Source organism: Etheostoma spectabile, chromosome 21 (assembly GCF_008692095.1).
Source record: "Etheostoma spectabile isolate EspeVRDwgs_2016 chromosome 21, UIUC_Espe_1.0, whole genome shotgun sequence".
Lineage (NCBI taxonomy): Eukaryota > Metazoa > Chordata > Actinopteri > Perciformes > Percidae > Etheostoma > Etheostoma spectabile.
Genome location: NC_045753.1, coordinates 14539081 through 14562961, shown reverse-complemented (window position 1 = coordinate 14562961; position 23881 = coordinate 14539081). Strand labels below are relative to the sequence as shown.

Here is a 23881-nt window from a genome sequence, read left to right as displayed (position 1 = left end):
AGGAGGGGTGGGGTGAATTGAGTAGGGGGTAAAGAAGGAGGTGGGTGTGGTGTTTCGAGATCAGAGGTTGGTAAGATAAGTGATAACAGAAAACGAATAATGATTTTATTTTAATCTACTTTATCTGTAAATGAAAATCAAAGAATGTGAAGTTGTAAAGACGTCACATAGCTCGAACTAGGTTCTGTAGGTATGTCACCTCTTTCTGAGGGCTGTTTGAAAATGTTGTATCAACACTTCATCACTTTCGGTCTTCAGCCCAGACTTTAAAACAACCAGAAGAGTTGTGTATTGGTATCTTAGGGAGTATGTCAACTTTTAAAATCCTGATCTTGAAAGTCAGCAGATGCTACTGACACGCCAAGGATCAGCATGATGATTTCACTGAATTCCTCCTGCTTGTAAACACCTGAATCATTTGTCCTACCTCCAATCACAGGGGAACAGGGCCTTGTGATAAAATGACAAACAACTCAAGAAAAGAGAGAAGAAAATATGGTTCCAGCAGTTATTTTCTTCCCCTGTCACTCGGTTTTACGTGCTTAAGGGCATTAATGCTTTTGTCAATGTGTTTTTCTTTGCATAGACTCTTCATTCATCCTCCTTCAACTTACAAATGTGTAACTTTATTCCTCGTTTACGCCTGGCAGCAGTCATCCATGCATCATCATGTCGGTCACAGTTCCTCTACCCTGCTGTTTAAGATTTAACAAGTAGTTTCTGTAAATCACGTTGTTTTTTTGACTTTTGTGTAATCACGGGAAAAAATGCTATAAAGGCTCTATGTTTCTCTGCTGTGTCCCCTTCACAGTTTTGCTTAGTAAGTAAACAAACATTTGTTCAGCCAACTGGGAAGGATCGATCATCTGGAATTGCAAGAATTTCTCCAGTGGGTTGGATGATAACACTGACAAGAAAATGTAATTTTAAATCCACTATAATCTTTATATTTAGATAACAATGTATCAACTCTCAATGTGAAAGGGTTTGCTCAGGTGTTAACAACAGAGTAAAAAGTTAAAAGACAGTGACTATTGAACTTAAATTAATCAGGTGTCCAAAACATGACTCCAAAGGAATGTTGCTCCATATCTGTATATCAACATGTTAGCATGTTAACATTTGCTATTTAGCTCTAAACAAAAGTACACCTGAGGCTAATTGGGATGTTTTTAGTTTTGCAGGTATTTACAGTAACTTAAACTAAAGTATTGGACACATGACAAAATAATCTAAGGGATCACTAAAGTCCTAACATGACATCTGAGATAGCTCAGCGTAAATTCTTTCAGGATGACCTAACACTTAATCACTGCTCTCTTCCTAAATCAAATTAGCTGTTGGAGGCGTTCACCTTCCTATTAAACCAAGTAGATTCTGCCACAAATTCCAAGGGCCAATCACAGCGTCACAACCCTGCTTTAAATCCTCCTGCTGGATGCTGGGTTGTTGGTGCTCTTGGCTTCCTCACCCCTTTTACAAATTATTCTACGACGGAGTCTAAAGCACCAAAGAATGTACATTTTATTATGGTTATGCACAAAAAACGTTTGCATATCTGCAAACAAGTCTCTCCTGATTGAAATAGCTGTTGTGATATTTAAGTCTGGACTAAAGAGCTGGTCAACCAAACAGCATTACCAATGGACAGTTTACAGTAAGATTACCATCTTTGGGGCTATGCCACAAGCGGGGATAAAAATCAACCCTGCAGTGTGCAAGTCCTAAAATTGGATGGGCCAGGTGGCCTTTATACAGGTGTGTGTGTCTGTGTGTAGCTGGATTATATGGGAATATAACTCCTAGTTAGAAGGTGTATATCCAAAATGGCTGGTTATTACAAATCACTGTTTACTAATACTTCATCAGCCAAACAGATCAGTTAATGATGCATTATAGAACAATAAAGAAACTTCTTTATTTCCAAAATAATAACTGATTGATCCACATGAGAGTGAGAACGACCATTATTTGTCCATTTTGTGACGTGCTCCTAAACCCTGACCTTTGACCCAAAACACTCGTATAAGTTGACCCAGAAACACGGTGAGAGGAAAGAGCCTCTTTGGCAGAACAGTGGTAGGAGACAGGACGTACGAGGGAGCAGCGCGTCCCCTCCACTCTTGATCACATTGTAAAAAAGCCATCAGAATTAAGAGTTAAGCACTGGGCCAAATAGCTGGAGATTAACAGCTCAAAAATACCGGTAGGTGAAATGGTGTGTGTGTGTGTGTGTGTGTGTGTGTGTGTGTGTGTGTGTGTGTGTGTGTGTGTGTGTGCATGTGTGCGTGCGTGTGTGCAATTGAGTGAGAGAGAACTAATTTGGTAATTTGGCCAGGAGTTGAAAGCACCACTTCAGTTATTACTATAAGTGCAGCTACAGCTTTAATGTATTTCTAAAATCCAGTGACCTAGTTTGCAGAAATGATGTGTGTGTGTGTGTGTATGTATGTGTGTGTGTGTGTGTGTGTTTGTGTGTGTTGTACCTTCCACTAGCACAGCAGCTAAGCTTACCAGTGGACTTGAACAGGACTGAAGTTAGCAGCTGAAGTTAGCAGCTGAAGTTAGCCGCGTCCGTCACCTGATCCCTGTCAAGGGTCAGAGGTTAGATCCCTTTCCGTGGCCATGGTTGGGTTTCATAGCTCCAAAACTATCAGCTGGCTCTCCTGCTGTGAAATGTTGGCCTACAACTGTAATAATAAGATGAATCTAAAATAGAAGAATTAAAAAAGGGATGCATGTACACATGTTGAAATCCTTTTTACTTCCTCACAGTTCTCTATCTGTGAAAGTCTAATTAAAAGTATTAAAATATAGTAGATAAAATGGAAACCCTGACAGGTTTATTACTGTTGCTTTGAATGTGAAAGCTGTGATGAGACAAGGGAGGAAACCATGAACTGTAATGGTGCAACATGTCTAGATGACAGATCCTACAGTGCCTCCATGTGGTGAAAGTCTAAAAAACAACCTTGATGGCTAATATCACTTATAAAGTGTGTATTTGATCTCTAGAAAACTTAAATCCCCAGAGATCAACTAAGCTTTTGGATCCGTTGGTAAATGCCTGAAAGAGAAAAAAAAGGGTACAAACTAACAGGAGGAGGAATTACTGGGGCCCGGTGTGGGAGCGGGTGACACAAGCAGAAACAGAGTGACAGCTGGGGTGAGTCATGTCTATTTTTATTTAGCCGCATGTCTCTGTGGAAAACAGCTAAACTGACATGTAATACAACTCTTGTTTCATATCAACTGATCTGAAATCAAGGCTACTGTAGGGCTTCACTTCTTAATGACAGCTGTGCTCTTCACCCTATGAAAAAACCACAGAAAACAAAGTCCACACTGCTGCAGACTGCAACTGCAAAAAAAAAACACTCACACACAAATCCTTAGAATATATATAACAGAGGGGGAATTACAGTACTCAAATATGTTAGTAATGCAACGTCTCTGATATAATACTGCAGTATGGCAACATGTACTGTAGGAGGTTTAAAGATTATGAAGTTATGAGTCAAATCTGGATCTTTTTTTTACACCTCTTCAGACATTGTTTCTGTTATGTCACTTCATCAGTGCTTTCCTTCTCATCTCTTTAGCATCTTCGACCAAATCTCTCTCCCGACTGTCTTGTCTTTTCACATCCTCTATTCTTCTTTGTTTAAACTTCATCATTCAATACAATATTTACAGAACTTTGTTATAATTTCACCCAGCATCTCTTTCTGACTTTTCAATCTGCCGTTGGTATCCATTTTTTTTTTTTTACTTTTCTCAGGTTTTCAGACTACATTTCCTTTGCACAACACAGTTCCCACTAACTACAGCCAAATGCATCGGATAAACGAGTCAACAAGATTAAATGTAAGTGATAAATGTGCTTTATGGGTGGCTGATCCAACCAGATCTTATAATAAAAATGTGTCTGGTAAAACTCCAAGCTGCAGCCCTGAATAACATTGTTACAGTACCAAAAACACATGGACCTATTTAAACAAATGTTGCTCTATGTTCCCACAGAGCCATGGCTTGTTATGTCCAGAATAGAGTCTTTTCAGTGCATAGTAGATCCAGGGCGCCAGACGCAAGGCTGAAGACCCAGGTTGGAAGTGCTGAACCTGGGTCTGGGGACCCTGTTAGGTTGCGTGCTGCTGAATGCAGGTGGAGAGGCACCAGTGTGGCCCATGGGACTCAGATCTGGGGCACTCTTAAACTGCCTGTTGGCCTGTGCACTGTTGGAAGGCTGAAGGTGGCAGAAAGTAGGACACTGGAGTGGATTTGGAGCAGGAGCAGCAGAGAAGGTGGGAAGCTGAGGAAGTGGAGCAGTAGGGGCAGGGGGAGGTGGAGGAGACAGAGGGGAGGTGGCCCACTGAGGTTGGTAGGGTTGGGTTTGAGGTTGATAGGGCTGGTAGGGGGCGGGGCCAACTGTAGGTGGAGATGTGACATCTGAGCGCCACAGGGGTTCTCCGAGTGTCGTAGCAGATCGAGGTGCAATAACTTTGGGAGCGGGCCCTGAAGATGTCGGTGGGGGCGTGGAGAAGCGCTTAACCTCATGTACTCGTGCTGTCTTCTGAGGACTTGTCAATCCTTTCTGCTGCTGATAGGTGGAGGTGTCCATGGGAACCCCACCCCCATAGCTGAACAAAGAAGAGTTGAGTTGGTAGGGCCGGTGGCTCATAACGTCCACAGCCTTGAGGCCTGCTTTCTTCTCTTTAGATCCAGCTGGTCCAGACTTTGTGACCTCAGGCTTCTTTTGGGCCTTCAGAGGGCAGGAAGGGGAGAGAAGGGGGTTGTAGTTGATGGGAGGAGGAGCACGGATGCTGGACGAGTACTTCCAGGTAGAAGGGAGAGAAGGCGTTGGTGAGGACTGCCTTGTCTGGGCAGAGGAGTAAGGTGCTGCAGCAGCAGAGGGGGATCGCTCCACAACATACTGATCCATCCTGCTCTGCCTGCGGGCAAACAGCTCACCTCCCTTCCCCGCCAACTGTGGCACTTGAGGGCTTTGTGGTTTGGGAGCTACAGGAGGTGGCCTGGATCTTCGCTGAGCTTGCATGAAGTTGCAGGCCTCTGCCCCGAGTCTCAGCCAGTCCTCCTCAGGCCCCGACTCATGTCCGGTCTCACCACTGGGTGTAGCTCCAGTTTCAGCAGCTGGGGTTCTCACAAAGTGGTCATCCATGTTCTGGACCATCGACAGCAAGTCCGGGTTTGGATTAACATCTTTGTTCTGGACTGCACAGAACATTGGCTTCTTGTTGCTACGGCAACGGGCATCGTGCAGGATGCCCGTGCGAGCGGCAGGGACCGAGATGCGCTCCTCTCGTGTCCCCAACAAATCGGCACCCGGAGGCTGGGGTGGTGGGGCAGTTGCCATGGCAGCATAGGGGCCAGGAGTCACTGCACCTGTCATGTTGGTGTAGGGGTGGACAGCTGGAGATGGAGAAGGATGGGCGGGAGGAGGACAAGGAGGAGGGGTAGGTTGGGCATAAAAGGAGGTCTGAGTCGGATCAGGGGGATGAGGTGGGGAGATGGGAGAAGCAGGAATGCAGGTGGAGGGAGGTGGATAAGTTGGAGCAGGAGGAGAGGGAAATGGTTGTAGAGCTGGAGCGGAGAAGGGTTGAGCAGGTGATGGACAGAACAGGGTATTTTGAGCTGCAGAAGGAGAGAACGGGATGGAAGGTGAAGCATACACTGCAGGCTGAGGTGAAAACATTGGTGGATTTGCGGCCGGCTTGGAGAAAGGTGCAGAAGACAGAGAGGAGGGAGGCGAGAGAGCTGAGGGGGGAGAGTTAACAGAGGGGGGAGTGTTGTTGCTGTTGTTATTTCTTGGAGGGATGTACAGAGAGGTGCTAGACACTGCTCTCCTTGCATCTGGCCCTGATGGATAGTGAGTAGGTTGGATGGTCACCATGGAGACAGCCGCCCCGGGTTTGGTCGCCATGGTCACGGCTGTGGGTTTGGGTAGGGGAGGGCGGAACATCACAGACGTTACAGATGCACGGGAAGTGGCCGGGCCTGGGGTGAAGGGGCGTGCAGTGCGGTTTAGAACACCTGGATTCAGGTGATGATCTAAGTCTGTGATTGGGTTAGGACTAAGATTAGGGTTAGGACTAGAATTAGGGTTGCCATGTTGCCCATTTTGACTTGGAAGGGATGTCTGAGAGGGGGCGCTTAGAACAACACTAGCCCGACTTACAGCTACCAACACCCCATTGGTCAGGGCCACAGCTGGAGGAGACATGTGCGCAGTGGGGTTACTGATTGGCTGCTTTGTAATGCTGCTCTCCAGCCTTGAACCCTGATAGGTTGAGCTCTCCAGCCCTGAGACCTCCAACCCTGGGCTTTGATTGACAGAGCTCACAAGTCCTGGAGTATGATAGGCTGAGATGTCCAGCCCCGCGTTGTGCTTGGTTGTTGGCGTTGTTGGCGTTGTTGGAGTACTTGGTGTGGTTGATGGGCAGGCGGAGCTTTTCCTGTCCAGCACGTCTAGATACCCGGTATCCCACGTAGGGTCAAAAGATGCTGAGAATCCCTCTTCATCAACTTCTGAGCCACTCAGGATGGAGCTTCCTCCTTCCTCTTCCGTCTCCCCTCCTGTGTCTCCTTCTGTCTCGCCTCCTCTATCTTCCTCAGCTTTGCCAAAGCAGGTCAGCGTGTACTTCTTGGCCCTCTGCCGGCGTTTCTTGAACATAAGCACCCCTTTCGAGTTGGGGTTGGGAGCATCAGTCAGCAAAGAGGCAATGGATCGGCATTTAGTACGAGCTTCTTTCACCTGTTTTTCCACCACACTCTCCCCACGATGCAACTCTGCAAGACAGGGAGAGAAAAGACAGAGAGACCAAAATAAATGTGCTGAAAGAGAGAGGAAACAAAAGAGAGAACCAGCTCACTGACTGAGAGCAGTGGCAGATTTATACGGTATTGTCACAGTGAGGAGCAGCTATGAGGATTACCAGCAACGGACAGGAGTGTGTGTGTTGTGGATTTAGAACAAAGAATTCCTGCTGCTTTCCACAGTTATGTCACACACCCCTGTACGTTTAGATCAAAGTGTCTCTCCTTCACAAATCCGAGTGTGTGTGTGTGTGTGTGTGTGTGTGTGCGCGCGTCGCTGCTTAGTCCAAGGCTATTTGAGTCTTTTTAGTACCCTGGCTCACCTCACATGAAAATCCTCTGTACATAACTGTAGTCTGATGCCGCCTCTGTGCACACACATTCACATTGTATATAACTTTTATACAGAGACACACACAATCCTAATATTCAATTTGATATTTCAGTTGCAAAGTTCAGACATTACTTTTGCAAAGACTCGACATAACAAGGTTTATAGGAGAATGAGCAATGCAGACTTGTGGAAAGCGGTGATGTGAGCTACAGTATATTCTAACACATTTTAGTTTAGCATATTAGCATTTGCTAATTAGCGCTAAACACAAACAACACAATTCATCATTATGGGAACATGAATGTCTGAACCAAACCTTATGATAACTTATCTTATTTTTTAGGCATTTCACTCAAAACTACAACTATGAACCACATGATGGGACAAAAGAAAAAGTCACATAGCCATTATGTTTACAACAAATATCCTCCCTATCCATCAAATAGTTATTGTTGTTTCGGTCTGGACCTTCCCACAGACTAGCTTTTTCATCCCACTAGCAGACCTAAACATAACTATAAATAATTTTTAACTTTTTGTTCCATTGACATTTTTAGCATTATATTTTTGGCCAACAATAAGAAACACAGCTTCATTAAGTTGATAAAGCATCACAGTATAGACACGTTGACTTACACGATCTTTCTATACAATGTAAACCCACAAAATAAGATGCACAATCCCAGTCAGAGTAAGTTATTCTCACGTCTAAATCAGGATCACCAGTCAAGTCCACGGAGCACAACAATGAAAAATAACCTTGACATCATGTAATGGTCAACGTTCTAAGGTGCTGACATATCATAAACATTAAGTAGTTCCTCTTAATATGAAAAAGAAAATTACCTGTAATTTCAGAAAATCCGTGTAGAAGTGAAGTGTGTGTACATAAAAGGGATTTAATGTGTCTTACCTGCGTACACGGTGTGTGCAACTGTGTGTCCATCTACGTCTGAACCTGAAGAAGATGTGAGGTCCCTCATCTCACTAAAGTGAGTGTGTGTGTGTGTGTGTGTGTGTGTGTGTGTGTGTGTGTGTGTGTGTGTGTGTGTGTGTCCTTAAAATCCCTCAGGCCCTCCCACCTACACCCTCACAGACTCAAGTTCTGCTCTGAGTGGGGAACTGTTTAGTGTCTTCCAGCTTTTTTCTCGGGGCACAGGCCATGTACAGACCTTTGTCTGCGTTCAGCAACCCAAACCAATGCATGATGTCAACCCCCTATTCCTGTCTGTCTGACAAGCATCACACACCTGTCCAGTCTCTGTCTCACACACAAAAAACCCACACCAACACACACACACTCACACACACACACACACACAGGACAGGAAGACCCCTCACTGGAGAATATTTAGCTAGTGATGTCACTGAGTTTGTGTATGTGTGTGTTTGGATGAGTTCACAAAGCCAATTATAGTTTATAGAGGAAAGCTAGGTCGGTCGTAACTCTTTACTGATGAGCTGTTCTCTGCTGCTGACACTTCATACCCAACAACCACTGCACACACAGACACACAACTCTGTAGCAGCAGAGCTAACAAGCTGTGTGTGTGTGTGTGTGTGTGTGTGTGTGTGTGTGTGTGTGTGTGTGTGTGTGTGTGTGTGTGTTGTGGTGTGTTGTGTGTTGTGTGTGTGTGTGTGTGTGTGTGTGTGTGTAACGTGAGAAAGGACAGGTCCCTAAACACCTCACAATTCGTCCTATGGTAAATCCCTAATCCAAGTCATTTAGCCCCTCATCACTACAACATTCGCTCATGTGAAGTCACAACTCTGTCACTGCATAGCTATTCAGTTTGATCAGCTGCAATCATCATTGGCTTGAAATAATAGGTTAACAAAACCAGGTTGATAAAACCTTTTTTTTAGACTGTATTATTTTATTAAAGGAATAGTTCAACATGTGGTGAAATACTCTTATTCGCTTTCTTGTCAGGAGTTAACGGACAAGATTGATCAAACCTTTCCATCTTTTCACTTTCGGACAGTTGCTCCCAATCATTTGCTTCCGACCCATTAATACAAAGCAACATCAATTTGCTATTTACTTTTTTTGAGGCCTGAAGAAAAAAAAAACTAGTTTTCATGCAGCAGTTTTAATACTCTCATTTCCTATCTCAGTCATCATTTCACAACTCCAAATTCATCTTGCACACCTTTGTCTACCTTTGTAAATGAAATGTTTATCCTATAAAATGGCAAAATCTATTGAAAAATGCACACAAAAGGGATAATTTCAGACTTTTCTGTCCAACCAACAGTTCAAAACACAAAGATATTTCATTTACAATAATACAAAGCAGAGAAAAGTAGTACATTCTCACATTAGAGAAGCTGGATCCAGCAAATGTGTGGCATTTCTCTTGGGAGATAACTTGATTAATTAACTTGATTGATTTTCTGTTGATTTACCAATCAACCAATCAACTATTCGTTTCCGCACCAGAATCAAATACATGTTACTGGTACCTAGCCTACTGTGCAAATGTGGTAAGAAAAACACACACCACAACTTTCACATACACACACAGTCATGCTAACACTCATACATCACATATTCAGCTGTGTGGCCTTTGAGTCAAAGTCTGTCGATCAGAAGCTTAAATGCCTATAAATACAGTCAGTGAGGCAAATGCTCCAAATACTGACAGGACAGATGGACTGCAGTTTCGGGGGACAGAAGAGGGAAGGAGGGGGAAGGTGGAATATCTCTGCAGGTATCTGGTATATCTCACCCCATCACCGCAAGCCTGTAAATGTAACTGGATGCTCCAGTTATAGAAAACAACCACTAGAGGGTAATCTAGCTGTTGATACGCTTTCAAGACTTCACAGCCGATGCTTTCGAAGACCCCAAGAAAATCTTTGGAATTTAAATTAAAAGGCGAAAAAACACTGTGGTCAAGACTTAAATAGTTGCTTCACCATGAGAAACAAGAAATGTTCCTGTTTTTTGGTTAGTAGCTTGTGTGTCAAACTCAAACTTGATAGACTAAAAAGTTTGGATTCAACTAAACAAACTCCCATCCAAGATCCAAACTGTATTCAGGAACAATAATGGTTTTAAAATCTTATGGGTGGAAGTGATATATACATTCATGGTATGCTGTAAAGGACTATAACTAGAATTGTACCTCAATCATACATTATTTTCCAAAATAACTGTGATAAAGCGGCATATAAACCATTCACAAATAAGATCATGGTAGCCTCTAATGTATCTGAATGGTCCGGTTTTCAAAATTAGGACTAATGTTTTCCATAAACCCTGTTGCTTGATTCCTCAAACAGGACATTTTATCTTTTTGTCATGATCTTTCTGGTGTTTCTTCCAGCATATCTGTGTTTTCTTTGGATCTACAGAAGAGAATAAAAATGTTGGATGGGATCATCTTTTAGCTTATTTCACAATAAGTCAAACTGACTTAGTAGCATACAACCATGATTATCCTCATTTGATTTCAGTACTTCAGGTAGTAATGCTTAAACTTTTGCACCTACGGTAGCAATCCTAGCTTTAAAAGAGTATTCTCTTTCAATCACGTCTGTACTTATGTGCACGCAGACTGGCTATGTATAGTTTTTTTTAATAGGTTTAACATGTTGTAAAAAATAACTTGTGTTAATAAAAGCATGTTTGTATGGTTTATTTTCACTCATTGTTTGCGTATATGACTTTGTGTATATAATGTATTTTTCCTTGTAAAACCATTTTTGTAATGTCCAGATTATTTACTACTTGTAACAGGGTAGTTCAGTCTTTTATGAAGATGTGTACTCACTAGCTTGTCGTGCTTTGTCCATGTAGGTGGTGGAAAGCTCGCTGTTGACTGGGGTCTTCTGAGGTCCCACCATGGGCACCAGATATTTACCAGAGCCCGACATCAGAGCCTCTTTCGCCCGTTCAGGAGACACGAGCGGTGGGAAGGCCAGCCCGATGCAGCCCCCCGCCTCTTGGAACCCACTGTCCCCTTCTCCCTCCGCCTCCATCAAGCCCTGATCAGGGGTCGGTGTGAGTGTGTGAGGAGTCAGAGTGTGTGGGGTGTGTGCTGGGGTGGTCCACTCAGTCTGGAGTGGTTGGTAGATGAGCTCTCTTCGAGGGACGCCAGGAAGACACTGACCGTCCCACTGCCCCTGCACGGAAACCACTGCATCTGTGGCACTCTCATACCTAAAGGAAACACAAAACACATCAACGATTATAACACAGCAGAAACCTCCCATGATATAGTACATTGAGAACAGGAGGTTTTCATGTCTTACCCACTCATCTCTGAGGTCTCCTCCTCTTCTTGCTTGTCATAGCGCGCAGGTGAGCGTGCGTGAGGAGGTGTGCGGCGCTGGCGACGGTGTGTGAGCGACTGTGTGTCTGCGTCACTGTCTGTCTCTCCGTAGTAAGCCTCGCTGTCTGGGGGGGAAGTGATTCCCCTGGGTATCCCAGTGGGGGAGAGGATGGAGGAACGGTGAGAGGGCAAGGGGCCTACGGGGGGGGACAGGACCCTCATAAAGGAGCGGGGCGATGCAGATGAGGAGTGGAGATCAGAAGGGGCCCTGGAAACATACAGATGACTAATTGTGAAAATATAAAACATGCATCGAATTGTTTATTATCACTTCATGTAACAAAGACCGTGTGATGTTCTGTATGGGTGTCAGTGCTCTGACCTTTTAACCCTCAGCTCGAGTGTAGCGCTCTGTGCATCTATGAGCCCCATGGCCTGAGCATGACTGAGCTCTGCACACATATGGTCGCCAATGGCAACCAGCTCGTCATGCTCCTTCAGTCCAGCTTTGCATGCTTTGCTGCGCCTGCGTACCTGCAGAGACGAAAGGGGTTAATAACACATTAATACTTCAAGCAGTGGTAAAAGCACATAGAAATGCTATAATGACAGAAATATTCATGGTGGCTTTAAAGGGCCTAAACACACATTTTCTTATCAGCTTTTCACTATGAGTGATGGTTTTCTACATTAAAAAAAATATTTTCTGCCAAAGTTTGAACACAATATTTCAGTTCACAAGAGATTTCAGAATAGGTCTGTGATTTTCTCACTGACCACAGTAGAGGATTCAGGAATATTTGAATAAATAATATTAAATTTGATGACAGTTCTAGGTTTGTTTGCTCATGATGCCAGTCCACTATCAGTTGAAACTGATCAATCTGGATGAAGCATATTAACAGATTTCTTTAGTGTTAAACCCCTAATAAATATTAGATAAGTCTTATTTTTCTAATCTTGGTTGAGTGCTCTTTTCTGATTGGTCAATTAGGGCATTCTACGGTGTGTTATTTCTGAATAACACACCGCTGCTTTGGACACAGTTATGATTGTCACTATCCGATGTGAGTCGAGTGCAGATGTGAGTTGTGCATGCTCAGAATTAAACAGTTTACAGCATAACGTGTCATGCTGAAATTTGTGAAATCCTAAAAAAATAATACGACGGAAATCATTTCAAAAGCATTTTAGCTTTCTATGATTGTTTTGATTTCTAAAGTTAGCTCAAAAAACCCTTCAACTGACAACCTTGTTGTGTTTGATTGCTAGCTCGTAGCCAGCAGTGAACAAACTTGGTTAAGTAGGTCCATTTTTACCGTATTGACATTACACAAGTCTCTCGTTAGCATCTTTTATGCTACTTGTCGCAAAATGATGCATGAGTGACTCAAATCGGCACTCAAATCAATAAAATCCTTCTAAAATCAATCATTTTGTCAAAGAAAATCTTGATTTGTTTAGTGGGTAGCTGTGAATGCACATAATGTAAAGCAGGCGTCGTTATTGCGAATAAAACCCTTTCAGGCCGAAGAAGGAACCCTCTTCTTTGTATCAGGGTCCTGTGTCACCCTGTCACAGCTTACATCGCAATAATGACCCGCTTGCTTTACATTATCCCTCTTCACCCTGTAAGTCCTACAGATTGTATCGTGTGAGTCAATCAGATCCTTCAAGGATTTAAAGCTCAACAACCAATGAACAGTGTTCAGCAACAGGCGGCTCTCCTCTACTGCCAGCCATCCATGTCCCCGTATCAGAATAACTCGTGAAGTCATGCAGCTGTTCCCTGGAGGTCGCTAAGAGATGATGTCATAGGATTCTTCAGGAAGTATTTCTGTAGGTGGGTGGGTGATATATGGTAAGGCTAGTATTCCTGTCCTCTACATTGCAGTTTCCTTTATAAGTAGAAGATAAGGCTCTCACCTCTGTCTCCTCACATATACACACTAATACACACAGCTTATCACTGTACAAAATGTTGAGAGGAGGAAAGTGTGTTTCCATAACTACTTGGACTGAGAACACAGTATTTGCTTTTATCAGTATCTCTTGACCCAATAATCCTAGTGTGGCGCCACACAAACACATGCAAGGACAAGCTATCTTGTGCCTTTCCCACTCAGAAACAAATGTATACACACAGCAGTAATGAACATCATGAAAGAGAGGGTTTGAACAGCTGCATCACCGCTCTGGGTGCCATGTCATTCACCATATGTTCCCCACATACCCAAAATAAAACCTTGAAGGAGAATCAACCACATTCCTAGACAAACGAAGAAAGACAGGCGCTACCGTAGTGGGAAAGACAGAAGAAAATATTTACAATAAGATAACACAAGACAGGACAGTGTATGAGGGTGTGAGGCTCTGTGTGTGAACAAGAGGCCTTTTTCCATGCTCAGTTTCCAGCTCCTCTTAAATGAGCTATTCTGATCCTCTAGTTTGTCCTCCATTCCCAACTGGGCTTATCTGAGGTATGCCCATCCACCACACACAGACGACAGGTCTCACACACACACACACACACACACACACACACGCACACACACACGCACGCACACACACACACACACACACACACACACACACACACACACACACACACACACACACACATACACACACACACACTTACAAGAAGAAGCACACACTGATCAAACTCTCATCAAAGGAGACCTTATCTGCTTGAAATTCCAGGATAAAAAAAGGCCTTTGGTGCCAAAGCCAATCCACCTCCATTTTGTGTCAGAGGTCATGCCGGCTTATGAGTGACCGGACAACTTTTAACATCAGTGTCGCATTCCTCCTCTCCAGAATAGATTTTCTTATTAGAGACAACATTCTATACTGTCAACAGCAATGCTAGTGCATAAAGTTAGATTATTATGTCACATAAATAAGTGGCAATTACAAATCTGAAACAAGTTCATTGTCAACTGTGTGTGTGTTCACAGCAGACGCATTTATGTGCACAACTACACAGACATGCAATAAGTGTGTGTAGTTGTGCACGTACAGAAAAGTAACAAAGAATGTGTGCACATGTATGCAGTCTCTGATACTGTAGATTGCCATCAGGATGCAGTGGATGAAACCCTCAAGATCAATCCCTTAACATGTGTTCACGCTGTTATTTGACCCACAAACCCAACGGAATCACAGCAGGGCAAATTTAAATTGGCTGCAGCCAATTGAGAGAAGTGTAGTATATCCTTAAGGTACTCAAGTAAAAAAGTGGGATTTTTCTGAGTAACAATAACTTAGATACAGAAGTTAAACGTGAAACAACATCCTGATTGATATCCTGATTATAAGCCTTTCAAAACAAATATTACCTTGCCAATTCAATGATGCTCTCTGAATTAAGGAAATTATTGCCCTTCAAAAAATAGCTGACCAACTACAAGTGAAAGTACATATACTGACTTGGTTGTGTGTGAAAAAGCTAGACAATTACACTCACATGAGCACATGTATTTATCTTTTTCACACCCCTAGAAATACCCAGAAGCTACGGAAATTTATATTCATAATGATACCAATGCAATGACCTAATGATTCATTTATTCAGATTTTATTGACTATAAAGTTTATGACCAAAGCTTGAATTACAAACACAACAAAACCATAGGACTGACCATAAAGGCCTCAAACCACAAGCAACAGCTGAAGTCTCTATTAAATCCATCTACTCATGTTACTACCTTGGCAGTAAGTCCTTTCTTCAACATACTGTATGCACAAACACACACACACACACACACACACACACACACACACACTTATGAGCTTCATTGTACCTTGGCCACCTGTAGAGGTTTTTGCTGCTCTGCTCCTCCCTGCAGTCTGAAGCCCCACGGGGAACCCCCTGAGAGGGAGACAACAATCTCCTCAGCTACCATCCCTGCTCCCTGCTCACAGCCTGCTGTGTGTGTGACTGTATCTCAGTTGCTCTCTCTTTCCTCTGTTCCTCACACTCTGCGAGTATCAATAACTGAGTGTGAGGCTTCTGCCTCCCGCTCCTGTCGGTGACCACGGCAAATCCCTCCAACCATGAGGAGACAGGGGGTGGCTGGCTTTCATCTGCTTGCACTGGAATGCTGTGTCGGAGGGTGGGCAGAGTGCGAAGGGGTAAAAGCTTTTTGCTGTGTGTGTGTGTGTGTGTGTGTTCATCCTCTCTCGTATTCAACACTTGCCATGTCACTCTCAAACACTCTGTACAGGATGGGATGTTTGCTGATAAACCCTCCCGAAATAACCACTGCCACCACTCCCTCTTTGACCCACAGCTCAGCCAGTCTGGCCAGCAGCCGCAGATCACAGATTTGTCTTCTATTACCCACAGCACCCCAACCTTAAAGCACAGACGGAGGAATGTTTCAGGAATTTCAGTTGGTTTACTCTCCATGCAATATATCAGCGGCATCAGAGTGGGTACTAGATGGAGTTGACCTCCTAGGACTTTTTTTTCTTTTCTTTTTTCATATAGACATCAAGAAACACAATTTAACACAGAAAGCCCTGCCCTTCTGCAGTGTTGGGAAATATGATCAATACTGGCTCAATACCCGGGCTGCTGTTCATCAGATTCAACACTTCTGATCTTGCAGAGGAAAGGCAGATAATTACAGAATTTAGTTAGCCAAAGTGACTTGGCCCAACAACTTAAATCTGATCATCTAATAATACTCATGCCAGGTTTGTGATGAATAGTCACATGTCAAATGATTCGAAATTGGACCTGATGCAAGGTGAAATGGGCCCAGATTTGACACAAGTCTCATTTAGGGGAGCAGTTTGCACCCCCAAAATGTAGCTAAATCTGGCTCACATTTGGTCTTGACACTTTGGCCCAATTCAGATGGCCACCTCTTGTCACACAGGCAAACCTAGTGTGAAAATAAACATTGTTAGGTACATGTGTGCATAAATATTCAATAACGTTTCAAATGTAAAAATGTTGTACATGGACTGCCTACCTTCTGGTAAAGCTCGGGAACAAAGTGTCAACTGGTGTTAATATTATTTTACACGTCAATAACTGAGTTTACTGCATTGACTGCTCTCAGTACTTCGTTGACACATACTGTAGCCTATATTTGAGCTTCACTTTCATCACACAGCACTAGTTCATGTAGTTTATTAGATTTCTAAATTTTCAGAGACTGGGACTATGTGTTATTATTTTTCGCCGTTTTGTGTATATATTTTAATAGTATAGACTTTGTCAGTCTTACACCGCAAACCTATTTTTAATAAACCTTTCATTTTAAAGTAACCAGTGCCGTACACCCGTTGAATGTGTGTGAATGTGGAGGAAGTCCCGGATGTGGACGTGGCACAGCGCTGCAGCAGTTCCGCCGAATGTCCGCTTCTGCTCACCAAGAAGGGATTAGTGAGAAACACCCCGGGACGACATCGGCTTCACAGTTTGTCGGCCATCGGGTTTCACAGATTCCCCCGAGCAGAGGATAGCCTTACTATTTACAACACTTTGGAGGTAGGTTTCGATTTGACACCAGTTAATGTATGACACCTCTGCCCGGCTTGACAGCAGAGCTTGGAGTTGCTACGATTGCTAATGCTAGCTAATGCTATGGCACGGCTAGAATCGCTCTTTGAAATAGCTTCAGGTTACTAGCTTGTCTGAGCTAGCCGGCTAATATTAGCTATCTCCGGTTGTGGCGTTTTGGTCACAGCTGATTCGACCACTGCTGCTGTCATTATGATGGTTGTCTTCTTGCTAACTTTAGCAAGCTAAGTTAACTGTTATCAGTTTGAAGTTTGTTGAATCAAATTTGGTTAGACTTATAACAGCCCTATCATGTTAACCAGGTGTTTTGAGCGTTTTGGTTGACATGTTAACGTTAGCTAGCTCGCGAGCTAATTGTAATGCGGCACAGAGGTTGTTTCCCGTTAGCACACTGCTACGCTTGGTAGCTCTCCTCGGCTTTGCTGCTATCACACTTCACTCCTAACTTAGGAAGCTGGAATTTATTATTCTCAATCGTTGTTTAACTTGTTTTGAATGGTGTACTGTTTCTACTGAAGTTGCTAACCTAGTTTTGTAAATATGCAACCCAGACAGGAGAGCAGATGTGGGTCACTTGGTAGGCCTAACATAATACATAGCTGTACGGCTCTAGCGATTGTATTTCTCGTTGTGGCACCTGCACTGCTGAATTATTCAAAGACCCCGCTCGTTCAGCCCATGTTAGTCTGTTAGATGATACTCATCACTCATGTCATATAGGTTCTCCTGAAATCAGGTGAATAAACAAGGCCATTCGCGAAGCTCTGTTAGCCAGGTTAAAGTTGACATGTGATATGCAGGAATTATGCTCATAAAGTTCACTTACTGCTCACTGCTAACTCAAAGTTACCTTCAGGGGTATTCTCATGAACTGTAAACACTTAGTCTCAGGTAAACACTAACACATGCATGCGTCCAGTAGACATTACACAGACTTCACAGTATCAGGTATTTTATCCCACCCTCATAGTTGAGAGAGCAGTAGTTACTTGTATTGTGGACTGTGTCTGTGAACTCAATGATTGAGATACAAACTGTAGGTGTCAATGTAAACATAAAAAGCCAATACAGGTGTTATTAACTGAACCAGGACATTTTACTGTCACGGAAAAGTTTGATTTGTGTGTGAAACTTCTCAAGCCAAGCTGTGCAAGCTTAACATATTTTGCATTACTCGTCCCTATTGTTATTGCAGGTGCAATCTCACAGCACATTCAGTTGGGGTTATGTATACCTTAGGACTGCTTTAAACTCTTTGTTTTAAGTTGAATACGGAAAAGAACATTAAACTGAATTGCTGACTGTTTTCTTAAGAGAGATTTGGCAGGATACATTGTTACTAAGATCAATTGTTTGTGGTTTTTTTTTAACTTCTGTCTATAGTCCACAAGTTCTGTGTGGGCAGATCCCCCCCCCCCCCCCCCCCCCCCCCCCCCCACTCCTGGAAAGAAAGCCCATCTCATCAGGATCAGGGGAACCCGAGACTGTCATAACAGCCTTTGTCATTAATAACATCCCTGTCTTACAGGGTTTTACACTCCAGGCGTCCTGGTGGTGAAATCTTTTTAGAGGCTGCAAACAGGCTAAACAACTTTAGTCTTGAATTATGAGAGTAACACTTTTTTTTTTTCTCAAATCTTCTCAGATTTAGGGATGAACTGAGGATGAATGTAAACCAGCACACTCCAATGGCCTCTCCATATGGCCAGCCCCAGCCCGGCTATGGCCAGCCCGGCTACGCACCCCTGGATGGGGGATACCCCTCACCTTACGCACCCTACAACGGCCCTTCTTCAGCCTATCAGCCTGGGGCTCCACCGCAAGGTAAGTGCTGGTTCTGAACAAGTTTTCCTACAAGTGAGTTGAGAGAGAGAGACACCAGGGTTGCATCTCACAACCCTTAAATTGCATCCCCGACTCCTCCACTTGACCCCCTTCCTTGTGACGTGCACCTCTCAAAAAGTGAAAGTACTCATTGCCATGACTCACGTAGCTTGGCTGTGGCTTGGTAGCGTTGCATTTCCCCTTACTCACTAAACTTGAAGTAAGATGAACAAACAGAGAAATTTATCTTTTTAGATAAAACCGATGTTAACAAATAAGGGTTACGAGATGCAACCCTGGTCAGCTGTGATGCTCTTCATGCACTCAGTCATAACGTTAGAGTCCCCTATCTACCTTGGTTTCACCATGTGATTGTCCAAGTATGTGTGAGAGCAACACTGTGCCTTTACACGCTAACCTGAATCTCGACTGCCCCACTTATATCTTCATGTTGCTTTTAAGCAGCTACCTACATTATTCTGTATTTGCCCTCTTCTTTTCTTGTATTTCAGGTTATTCTCCTTTCACAAACTTTCCCTCTAAGGCTGTGGTTGCCAACCCAGTCTCTGACCTCTCCTCTCCTCTTGACTTAGGTAACTTCCTCCTCTCTTTTTCTTACTCATTTCACACTCCACATGCTCTGCATTCATTGAATCACTTTTGTACCTACAGACATTATTATTTCTGACATGCTCTTTTGTCAATGTACATTAGAAGCTCTCTTGAGTCTACCTAACACCAGTGATTGTTAAGCATAACAGCCAGCCTGTTACTAACCTTTTTTTTATTACCCAATGTTTTGTATTACCTTGAAATGGGGGCTATGCTTTAGAGGGGCAACGATGAATCGATTGATGGATTAGTTTTTTACTAAATTAATCGCCAACTATTTTGATAATAACCAGCTTCTAAAATGTGACTAGTTTCTGCTCTCGTCTGTGACAGTAAACTGGATATCTTTGAGTTTTGGACAAAACAAGACATTTGAGGATGTCATTTTAGGCTTTGGGAAGCCCTGATCCACAATTTTCACCACGTTTTGACAATTTCGTAGATCAAACAACTTATCGATTAATCAAAAAAATTATCAACAGATAAATCGACTATGAAAATCATCGTTAGTTGCAGCCCTCCTATGCTTTTATTGTGTGTGATAAATTTTACAAATTCAGTCTCTGCATCCCTTGGTCATATTTATTTTCTATTTGTTTACTTTGCTATCTGATAGATAAACAGATATTAAAGTGTACTCAGTTCTGCAGTTTTCAATAGCCTGCTAAATTACAACAAATTGCTTATTGAATTTATAACAAATGAAAGGATTGAATTGAATTAACATTGAATGAACATTGAATTAAATATAAAAGGCACCACTAAAAAGAACATTTTAAAGTGCAGTTTCCACTGGTATTTCTTTCAACAACACAAATTCTCTTTTGCGATATGTCGCAGCCTTGTGCAATATGTTAATTATGGCAGTTGATATGGCGATTACGATAATAAATCGATATGTTGTGCAGCCCGAGCCTATAGCCATGTTTATCTTGCTGCGCTAAGAGAAAATCGGGATCCAAATGAAATCGGGATCATTTGTTGCAGGTAGTGGATATGCTTTTTGCAGGTATGTCAGTAATCTTTTGTCCCTGCATTTCAGGTCCTGCCAGGGGTCCTCCCACATCTGGCGCCCCTCCAGGCTCAGCGCCTCAATCATATAATCAGTATAGTCAAGGGGACATGCAGAATGGACCCCCACCTATGACACAGGCCCCACCTAGGTAATTACATGTTGATTGATTATTTCAATAATATCGAGAGCTTTTGCTTTCTGGCTAAGCTCTCTTTTTGTCACAACAGTGCGATAAATTGATTGTAATACCGCACCCGCTGTGCCAATTCTCCGACCAATCTTCTGCTCCATTGTCCCCTCACTCGCGAACAGAACCCCAAGGTATTTAAACTCCTTCACTTGGGGTAAGGACTCATTTGCTACCTGAAGAAGGCACTCCATCGGTTTCCTGCTGAGAACCATGGCCTCAGATTTAGAGGTGCTGATCCTCATCCCAACTGCTTCACACTCAGCTGCAAACCAATCCAGTGAGTCCTAAAAGTCACAGGCCAATGATGTCATCAGGACCACATCATCCGAAAAATGCACCGACGAGATCCCCAGCCCACCGAACTGCAACCCCTACCCGCCCCGACTACGCCTTGATATCCTCTCCATAAATACTACAAAAAGGATTGGTGACAATGTGCAGCCCTGGCAGAGGCCAACCCTCACCTGAAATGAGTCTGACTCACTGCCCACGTCCCCAGAGCCAGCCTCTGCCCCCCGGGTCGAGGCCCCTGAGCTTCACCACCACTCATGTGGCAACGCACCCGCCCCCAGCGGTTCCTCCCACAGGTGCTGGGCCCATGGGATGGAGAGAGGGGTCCCAGCCCCTTTTTTCGGGCTGTGCCCAGCTGGGCACCATGGCAAACCCAGCCACCAGGCTCTAGCTGACGAGCCCTCCATCTGGACCTGGCTTTAGACGGGGGCCCAGGGCTTCCTCCGGGCAGGGTCACTCCATCTCTACCTTGTTGGCTCATAGGGTTTTTGAACCATTCAACCCCCAACAGTATTTTGGAAACATGGCTTTCTCTTTATACATGTGTTAGAAATAGAAGATGCCACATAATTCAATCTTGACAATTTTTGTGTGTTTGTGTGTTGAAGCAGACTGACCGTACAGTGAGAGGACAGAGCGGTGCCTTCCCTCCTGTTGCGTCCGAATGAACCAAATTTAATTTTTTTAACTTCTAGAAGCCACTGTACCGTACTCAGAATGCATAAATATGCTATGATCTCTTTTCCTTCATTCGTTCTGTTGCTACTCTCCCTGCGTGAAGTTGTTGTTCTGCAAATGCGTACGTGTTAAAGACGATCCAAAACAGGGTCTTCATTAACATGGCCAAGAAAATTGCGTTCTCCAGAAGAAGTCTAGCTGGCGGAATCCAGTTTTCTCTAATCCCCTACCACGATTTCAGAAATCTGCATTTTCTCATCTACGTGAAGTTTAATCAGCTTACTGACCGTAACCTGGTTACTTAAGTTCATGTACGTACACGCTCACTGAAAGATCTATGTGTTTCCAGGCCTGCTGCGTCTCAGCTGTACAACCAGGGAGCTGTGAACCTGTCAGGGCCACAACCCTCCTATCCCCAAAACTACGGCCCCCAACCCTCAGTGCAGCAGGTCACTAGCCAGATGACTGGGATGCAGATCACCTCTGGAGCGCCAGCCCCTACAGGGCCAGGATATGGTAAATTTGGATTCCATTGGATTAATACTTGAGTGTAGTGTAGTTAACTGGAATATGTATGTAAATAGAGAGTGACATGGGGTGTGGGCATAACAAAGATTTAAATGTGAGGAATGTATCTGCATGTGTCATAGACTGGAGATACTCACACTTTCTGTTGCTCTCTCCTTAGCTCCACCTCGCAGCTCACAGCATCTTGCCAGTACCGCCTACTCAGCCGCACCTCCACCATCTTTCACCCAAGCCCCACCCCTTGCTTCCTCTGCCCTGACTCAACCACCACCTCCCAGTGGCCCTGCAGCATCCCAACAATACTACGGAGGCCCACCACCTCCTTCTCAACAGCCATTTAACTCTTCTTTTCCCCCCACCTCTCAACGGCAGTTCCCCTCTCCTGGGCCACCACCTTCTTCCTCTCAGCAAACCTTTCCTCCCTCCTCCTACTCGGGCCCTGTGTCTCCACCCAGCCAGGCACCTGCTCCCTCAGTGTCCCAGTCCCAGCAGTCATTCCCTCCCAGCCAGCCGCCCTTCTCCTCAGCACCTCCACCTGTCAGCCAGCCTGCCTTTGTCGCCGGCCCGCCTCCTCCCACCCAGGGCTCCTTCCCACCTAGAGCACCCCCTCCTTCCTCTCAGCCTGGGTCTTTTCCTCATCCTGGTCTTCCTCCAACCTCAGTTTCCTCTGGCCAGTACCCAGGCCCCATGCCACCCCAACAGCAGTCCCCTCCATCACAGCCACACCCCTACCAATCAGGCCCCCCACTTACCAGAACTCAGATGCCTCCAACTTCCATGGCCCAGAGCAACCACCTGCCTCCGGGACCACAGGGCCCACCAGGCCCTCCTGGGCCCATGCAGCAGCCTCCATCTCAGCCTGGCATGCAGGGAGGATACCCTCCTCAGCAGAATGGTGAGGAGAAGGCCACTAAAGGCCCATTCAGACCAAAATAAGCAATCCGGCAATTTGCCGCATGGGTTGTGCAGCGGTGTAACTGAAATAGCGTATGTGTGTTATGTCCTGTTGTGTTCTTTAACCCCTCAATGTAGCACAAGTAGACTTTATGTTGCACAGTTACAGTTTTCTATCAGATCGTACATAAATCTTGACGTTTCCAAACGCACTTTTAAGGCCACTTCATTTCGTGGAGAAAGAAACAAAACGAGTGAGACAAACTCGTTGGCAGTTCAGTGCTTGTGTCTCGTGTTTTAAAACACCGCCTTGAAACCGACTGACAAGTCTGATCGGCGGTTACATGATTGGACACCGCAGATTGACGGGGGGGTTGTGATTCTCTAAAAGTTGAGTCAGTGTCAACTTTTGGCCGCAGGCCTGCTGCGTTTTTTTTGCCTTTCCCCCCCTGCGTCCAACCCACCTGCATTCTAAACACACTACGCCCATTCAAAATTGATGGAATGACTTTTGTTGTGGCAAGCGCTGTCTGACGGCCGACGCAGGCTGTGTGAATGCCTACTAAGTGGAAGCTAAATAGATTTGGGTTGTTTCTCCATCCCTAACTTATTTTCTTGTTCTCTTTAGGTGCGTTTGGACAGGGTAGAGGTCCTCAGCCTGGCTATGCAGGTCCTTATCCCGGGCAACCAAACTACGGAGCCCCTGCACCTGCCCCTGCTCCTGGTCCCCCTGCACAGAAAAGACTTGACCCAGATGCCATTCCTAGCCCGGTGAGCAGATGCAAAAACACACACACATACTTTTTAAAGCCAGATTTCGTAGTTTACGACCCCATGCTGATTTTTTTTTTTTTTTTTTTTT

The 23881-nt window shown here is 44.3% G+C and overlaps 2 protein-coding genes across 3 annotated transcripts in view; one reads left to right on the top strand and one right to left on the bottom strand.

The window, feature by feature from the left end:
• Positions 1–4019: 4019 nt before the first annotated feature.
• On the bottom strand, positions 4020–15565 carry synpo2lb (synaptopodin 2-like b). Of its 2 annotated transcripts, none has more exons than XM_032503131.1 (5): positions 15255–15565; positions 11831–11982; positions 11429–11716; positions 10948–11336; positions 4020–6807 (listed from the first exon to the last, which is right to left on the bottom strand). In XM_032503131.1, the coding sequence occupies exons 1-5, from the start codon at positions 15354–15356 to the stop codon at positions 4058–4060; spliced, it is 3681 nt and encodes a 1226-aa protein (XP_032359022.1). In that variant the 5' UTR covers positions 15357–15565; the 3' UTR covers positions 4020–4057. The 2 variants fall into 2 exon arrangements, with proteins under 2 accessions (XP_032359022.1, XP_032359023.1); XM_032503132.1 differs by lacking the exon at positions 15255–15565 and adding an exon at positions 13778–13914.
• Positions 15566–16782: 1217 nt separating this feature from the next.
• sec24c (SEC24 homolog C, COPII coat complex component) overlaps positions 16783–23881 on the top strand; it is a 23101-nt gene continuing 16002 nt past the window's right edge. Inside the window, 7 exon segments of the mRNA XM_032503130.1 lie at positions 16783–16954; positions 18633–18811; positions 19324–19404; positions 20466–20586; positions 21947–22113; positions 22286–23020; positions 23648–23790. Of these exon segments, the coding sequence (XP_032359021.1) occupies positions 18652–18811; positions 19324–19404; positions 20466–20586; positions 21947–22113; positions 22286–23020; positions 23648–23790 (1407 nt within the window). The 5' untranslated portion in view covers positions 16783–16954; positions 18633–18651.

Coding starts and splice junctions, on each gene's coding strand:
- synpo2lb (XM_032503131.1), bottom strand. CDS start 15,356: ATGGTAGCTGAGGAGATTGTTGTCTCCCTCTCAGGGGGTTCCCCGTGG. Junction 11,717..11,830: donor CTCGAGCTGAGGGTTAAAAG/GTCAGAGCACTG, acceptor GTATGTTTCCAG/GGCCCCTTCTGATCTCCACT. Junction 6,808..10,947: donor GGACAAAGCACGACAAGCTA/GTGAGTACACAT, acceptor CCTGTCTTGCAG/AGTTGCATCGTGGGGAGAGT.